Below are 6,541 nucleotides of genomic sequence, written 5' to 3'. Positions count from 1 at the left end.
TGAAAAAGTAACTCAGATATTTTCTTGTAAATTAAAAAGCAATGCATTATTTTACTAGTTACTTGAAAAACGTAATCTGATTACGTAACTTGTATTACTTGTAATGCGTTACCCCCAACACTGGTCATATCTAATTTCACTACTCCTCTTGCCGGCAAGTTTGATTGTAGTAGTATACAAGTCATTATTCATGTTTAGGATGTAAACCCTGCTGCAAATAGAATGCTGAAATATTAATTTTGTTCTCTTGATTTGACTCGTCACAGTCAGCTTCAAGGATGTGGAAGCCTCTCACTCAGACAAAGCTGATGATGGTAACGACGATGATGACGTTGAGAATGGAGGTGAACAGTCGACTGCCCCCAAACCTGACACACCAGACAGCATGTTCATTTTCAAAAGCACAAATCCGTAAGTTGACATTTTTACATGATCCCACACGTTTAGATGTTGTACAGTATACTATGCATGACAAACAGGACAAATATGTGACCCTGGAGCACAAAAGCAGTGTTAAGTCGCTGGGGGATATTTGTAGCAATACCCAACAATACATTGTATGGGTCAAAATTATCAATTTTTCTTTTATGCCAAAAATCATTAGGATATTAAGTAAAGATCATGTTCCATGAAGATATTTAGTACATTTCCTACTGTAAATATATCAAAACTTAATTTTTGATTGGTAATATGCATTGCTAAGAACTTCATTTAGACAACTTTAAAGGCGATTTTCTCAATATTTTGATTTTTTTTGCACCCTCAGATTCCAGATTTTCAAATAGTTGTATTTCAGCCAAATATTATCCTCTTATCCTAACAAACCATACATCAATGGAAAGCTTATTTATTCAGCTTTCAGATATTGTATAAATCTCAATTTCGAAAAATTGACCCTTATGAGTGGTTTTGTGGTCCAGGGTCACATATAATGTCTACAATCATGCTCTTTTTGTAACCGAAGCATCAGAAGGATCTGCCACTATGTGGTGACCCTGCGCTACTTCGAGATGACCATTCTCCTGGTGATTGTGGCCAGCAGCATTGCACTGGCTGCTGAGGACCCTGTGTGCACCAATTCAGAGAGGAATAAAGTAAACCATTATATTTCAACATATTGCATGCTTAACGTCTCATATAATGACTAATGTAATGACTGCAAGTATTTTGAAAACAACATACATATTCTTGTATCTTGAAATAAAAGTGACAGGTTTGTTTACTGTGTGATTGCAGGTTCTTCGTTACTTTGATTACGTTTTCACTGGCGTTTTCACATTTGAAATGATTATAAAGGTAACTGCTTTGCTACTTCAAACATGATTTAAATAGTTGTTCAGTTAAAGGCGGTATAAGGAATTCATTTTATTGATTTATTGATTTATTTTTGCTAATCTCATGATATGATTCCAAAACTCTGCCCTCCAAAAGCATCTGCAAACTCCAAGCCACTTTTTTTTTTACTGTTCACAGAGTCTAGTATGGAGCCAGATAAGTCTCAAAATAAATGTATTTACAAAATTTGATTTGTAATAATGCATAAAAGAAAAGTTTGTGTGTGTGTATTTTGAGACTTTCCTGGCAGGTCTTGCCTCATATGTGTTTCTGTTGTACTATTTAGCCAATCAAATTTGAGCCTCTCAGTCAATTTGTGAATGTGAATGATATGAATCTTATTTTGTAAATGCATTTATTTTGAGAGTATGCTGGCTCCATAGTCTAGGGCTGTCACAGAGATATTTGATATTTGTAATGATATTTGTATATCTAGATACAGTATGTAATGCAGGTAGACATATATAGAATTTTACATATAGGTATAAAATACAGAAAATTTTCCATATTCTGTATAATAGTATATTATGCCATTTTACACAGATGATCGACCAGGGCCTCATTCTTCACGATGGATCATATTTCCGTGACTTGTGGAACATTCTAGACTTTATTGTGGTGGTTGGGGCTCTAATTGCCTTTGCATTGACGTAAGTATTTCAAATTAGAGCCATCTTCCTTTGTGACATCAAGTCAGATTTTTGATTATATAGAATGTATCTGGACTCATTCTACTTTATAGACATCTGACAACAACTCCAGGCTCAAGACCTCAGATAACTTTCAACATAGGCTCATTGTAAAAACATGCCTCTGTCAATATTTTTGCAAAACTCCAAAAACCTATACCTACAGTATACATACAATTCACTGCAGTTTCCAGGTAAAACACTAATACATTTTGTTCCTGTTCATTCAAATTATGATTACAGGGGCAGATTAATAAAGACTTATTTGCATGCAGTTCCTTGCACAATACTATGCTATGACCTTAAAACTCTTTCACCATAGTGCACGAATTGTAAACTAATACATTTTTACGTTTGCATTACAGATGTTTGGCTTTTCTGATGTTGTAAACTTGCTCTGTCGCTCACCTGGTACAGCATTGCACTTGCAATGTGGAGCGCTCGGGTGAAGATAAAAGAGCTCAAATGCTAGCAGAAACAAGATAAAATGGCAAATGTGTTTTTACCTCATGTTTGCTTTTGTCAACACTAGCGTTGGGGTTTAGGGTCGGATTTAGTGTGGGTGTGTTACTTTTTAGTATCACATTTCATTTCCAGACTGTCGCGATACCTTAATCTGTTTCGTAAAAAAAATTTGAAAATGCTTTTTGACACCACTCACTTGTGAAACATGAAAGAAGCAACATAATATATACATATTAGCAGAAATGTCACAACAGGCATGTTTTTTCCAGTGAACCTGGGTTGATAACTGTATAATCTAATCTTACTGTGACCCATTGGTCAGATGTGTCTACAATGTATATATATTTGTATATGTGTGTACAATTTTTACAGATATAATATAATAAATTTAATTTATATAAACCATTTATCACATCAACATAAACAAGCAGTACAGAAGCATATCTCAGTTACATCAGTAACTCAAACAACAATGCCAAGGTCATGTTTTTGATTCCCAGGAAATGCATGAACTAAAAAAATTTATCCTTTTTAACGTAAAGTGGAAACGCTTTGGATAAAGGGCTTTGCCACATGCATAAATGCAAATACAACCTGGGGTTTGATTATGATCCATTGTGGAGTTCGTACAAAGCCAAATCCAGAGCACAATTTGTGCAAAATACAAGGCTGCTTGGTTTCAACTAACTGGTACAGAAACATACCAAATAACTAGGTTAAGATAAAAGCATGGGTCAGCATTAAAGCAAGTGAAGGAGTCTGTAATGCAGTATGAGAAGTGGCTTTTCATTCCCCTCCTTAAATCTGCATCTATGAGTGTGAGAACATATAATACTCTATATATGTACTGTAATACTGTTCCTGTGGTAACATTAGGACCTCTGGTAAAAATCCTAAATTCCTTCCATGGGAATGATTATTCTACTGTATAATACACTACCCTTCAATTAAAAACTACATATGTCGATCTTTATAGGCGTTCACTGGGGGAGGGTGTACAGTCAGACAATAAGGGTTGATCAGTGGCTAATTTAATAGATATAGGTAAGTAGGTGAACTTCTATAATTGGATAGTAATTGTGAGTTGAATATGGTTAATTAGTAGTTTAATTCTCAGTGGATAACCAGACCATTACTTTCCTGGCTAAAAGTCGACCAAAGGAAAGAAGTAGTTGCTATGCTAGGGAACTTATAAATTGGAAGAAAGGATCATGAATAATTAGATGAAGTACATGCACACTTTAGTGCAAAAACTGATCCCAAAACAGCCCAAATTTTGTCCACTCGCCCAAAACAATTTTGACCCGGACATTCAAATTCAAAACCGCCCTATCTTGCAACACTGCCATCAACATTGTCATAGTCTCTTAACAGCATCAGAGCCTTTATTTTTAATTGAACCTGCCTATTCTTAAGGTACGATCACAAAAGCTGCATTGTCTATCATTAATAATGTAGCGATGTACGAAGCAACGCTCACACAGAAGTCACTTTCAAACCAAGCAGTTTTCTGTTGGTCAAATTGGCGAATCCGCGTTACCAACTTGACGAAACAATGTTAAAGGGATAGTTCACCCAAAAATGGAAATCCTGTCATCATCAAGGTATAGCCATTGACTTCCACAGTAAGTCAGTGAGGTTTGGAACAACTTGAGGGTGAGTAAATGATGGCATGATTTTCATTATTTGGGTGAACTATCCCTTTAAATGTGATCGCACCTTTAGGCTCCTGTTGACAGAACTAGACTGATGTGAATAGTAAGTAATGTCCAGCATGTGGACGAGTTATTTGACAGACTGGGAAGAATGGAGTCCAGAGAATCACACTTACTAACTTGTTTAGAATATTTAGGCTAAACAGGTATAACAGGTCATCATTTAATGCTATGCAAAAAGAATATAGTACATGCATGACAAGTGAAGCAAACTCTTCGTTCTTTATGTACGGCGCTTCATCGGTGGAAAGAAGCCGATGGCGACTGAACTAGTGGAGGTGGTGTGTTGTGAGATTTGGCTATACGTGATATCGACACAAAGTGCAGTATATGAATTTCATTTTCTTTCTTAATAGCAGGCCAAATCCTGTTCTATTTTTAAAGCATATTGCGGGCTGATTCAGAACAGGCTATGTGCCCGTGGGCTGGACTTTGGACACCCCTCATTTAAGTTATATAAGTTATACTCTTGAATGCTTGTTGCTTGCTAATATATTCTAAAACTGAGATGGAAGTCACACATATGTAGTTAGAATATAGTGTAGTTTAGAGGAATGTATACAGTACATATGATCTTAAACATGCATTAAAATAGCTTCAGTTATTAAAAAATGATGGTGTCCTAAATGTAATAGTCTATTTGGGAAACCCTTGAGAGAAGCCCTAAAATCACGCAGTACAAGTCTTATTAACGAAAGCTGCCAAGCATTAAACATATGTACAGAAATGTTTATTACCAGATAATAAGATATTGCTCACAATTTATCAAAATGTTATGGGTCATTTTTTATATATGTATCCTGATCGTTCCACTTGAAAGAATAAGCATGTTATTCAAGGAAGTATTTCTATAAAAGGATATTCCAGATGTTCATAAATATGCTCTGGCTCGTTATTTAATGGCTTTACACACACTTGAGATGTTCATGTGTTCTTTCTCTTTTAATGCTTCTCTGTTGTTGTTTGGATTGTGTCTCTGTGGCTGCCAGGAATTTAATGGGGTAACAGCAGACGCTTCTCATTTGTCACATTGCCTCTCCATTTAATATGAATTGCCACCCATCATTTATTTACTGTATGTGTGTTAATATTGTGATGTCTGATCCATGTTTGCATTTACTAATTTAAAATGTTCACTCATTTTCTAACTATTTCAGCCATGCATAGACATGCCTTGCAACACTGCCATCAACATTGTCATAGTCTCTTAACAGCATCAGAGCCTTTATTTTTAATTGAACCTGCCTATTCTTAAGGTACGATCACAAAAGCTGCATTGTCTATCATTAATAATGTAGCGATGTACGAAGCAACGCTCACACAGAAGTCACTTTCAAACCAAGCAGTTTTCTGTTGGTCAAATTGGCGAATCCGCGTTACCAACTTGACGAAACAATGTTAAAGGGATAGTTCACCCAAAAATGGAAATCCTGTCATCATCAAGGTATAGCCATTGACTTCCACAGTAAGTCAGTGAGGTTTGGAACAACTTGAGGGTGAGTAAATGATGGCATAATTTTCATTCTTTGGGTGAACTATCCCTTTAAATGTGATCGCACCTTTAGGCTCCTGTTGACAGAACTAGACTGATGTGAATAGTAAGTAATGTCCAGCATGTGGACGAGTTATTCGACAGACTGGGAAGAATGGAGTCCAGAGAATCACACTTACTAACTTGTTTAGAATATTTAGGCTAAACAGGTATAACAGGTCATCATTTAATGCTATGCAAAAAGAATATAGTACATGCATGACAAGTGAAGCAAACTCTTCGTTCTTTATGTACGGCGCTTCATCGGTGGAAAGAAGCCGATGGCGACTGAACTAGTGGAGGTGGTGTGTTGTGAGATTTGGCTATACGTGATATCGACACAAAGTGCAGTATATGAATTTCATTTTCTTTCTTAATAGCAGGCCAAATCCTGTTCTATTTTTAAAGCATATTGCGGGCTGATTCAGAACAGGCTATGTGCCCGTGGGCTGGACTTTGGACACCCCTCATTTAAGTTATATAAGTTATACTCTTGAATGCTTGTTGCTTGCTAATATATTCTAAAACTGAGATGGAAGTCACACATATGTAGTTAGAATATAGTGTAATTTAGAGGAATGTATACAGTACATATGATCTTAAACATGCATTAAAATAGCTTCAGTTATTAAAAAATGATGGTGTCCTAAATGTAATAGTCTATTTGGGAAACCCTTGAGAGAAGCCCTAAAATCACGCAGTACAAGTCTTATTAACGAAAGCTGCTAAGCATTAAACATATGTACAGAAATGTTTATTATCAGATAATAAGATATTGCTCACAATTTATCAAAATGTTATGGGTC

At 35.9% G+C, this 6,541-nt stretch overlaps 1 protein-coding gene across 1 annotated transcript in view; it reads left to right on the top strand.

Annotated features, from left to right (window-relative positions):
- LOC107577334 (voltage-dependent R-type calcium channel subunit alpha-1E-like) overlaps positions 1-5,209 on the top strand; it is a 10,927-nt gene extending 5,718 nt beyond the window's left edge. The window contains exons 3-7 of the mRNA XM_016263422.1: positions 267-411; positions 965-1,094; positions 1,237-1,296; positions 1,879-1,985; positions 5,194-5,209. Of these exons, the coding sequence (XP_016118908.1) occupies positions 267-411; positions 965-1,094; positions 1,237-1,296; positions 1,879-1,985; positions 5,194-5,209 (458 nt within the window). The remainder of the gene's footprint in view (positions 1-266; positions 412-964; positions 1,095-1,236; positions 1,297-1,878; positions 1,986-5,193) is intronic.
- The last annotated feature ends 1,332 nt before the right edge of the window (positions 5,210-6,541 follow it).

The sequence above is a fragment of the Sinocyclocheilus grahami genome, unplaced genomic scaffold (assembly GCF_001515645.1).
Source record: "Sinocyclocheilus grahami isolate Dianchi unplaced genomic scaffold, SAMN03320097.WGS_v1.1 scaffold5770.1, whole genome shotgun sequence".
Taxonomy (NCBI): Eukaryota; Metazoa; Chordata; class Actinopteri; order Cypriniformes; family Cyprinidae; genus Sinocyclocheilus; species Sinocyclocheilus grahami.
Note: the sequence above shows the minus strand (reverse complement) of the source record. Positions and strands in the feature narration are given on the sequence as shown.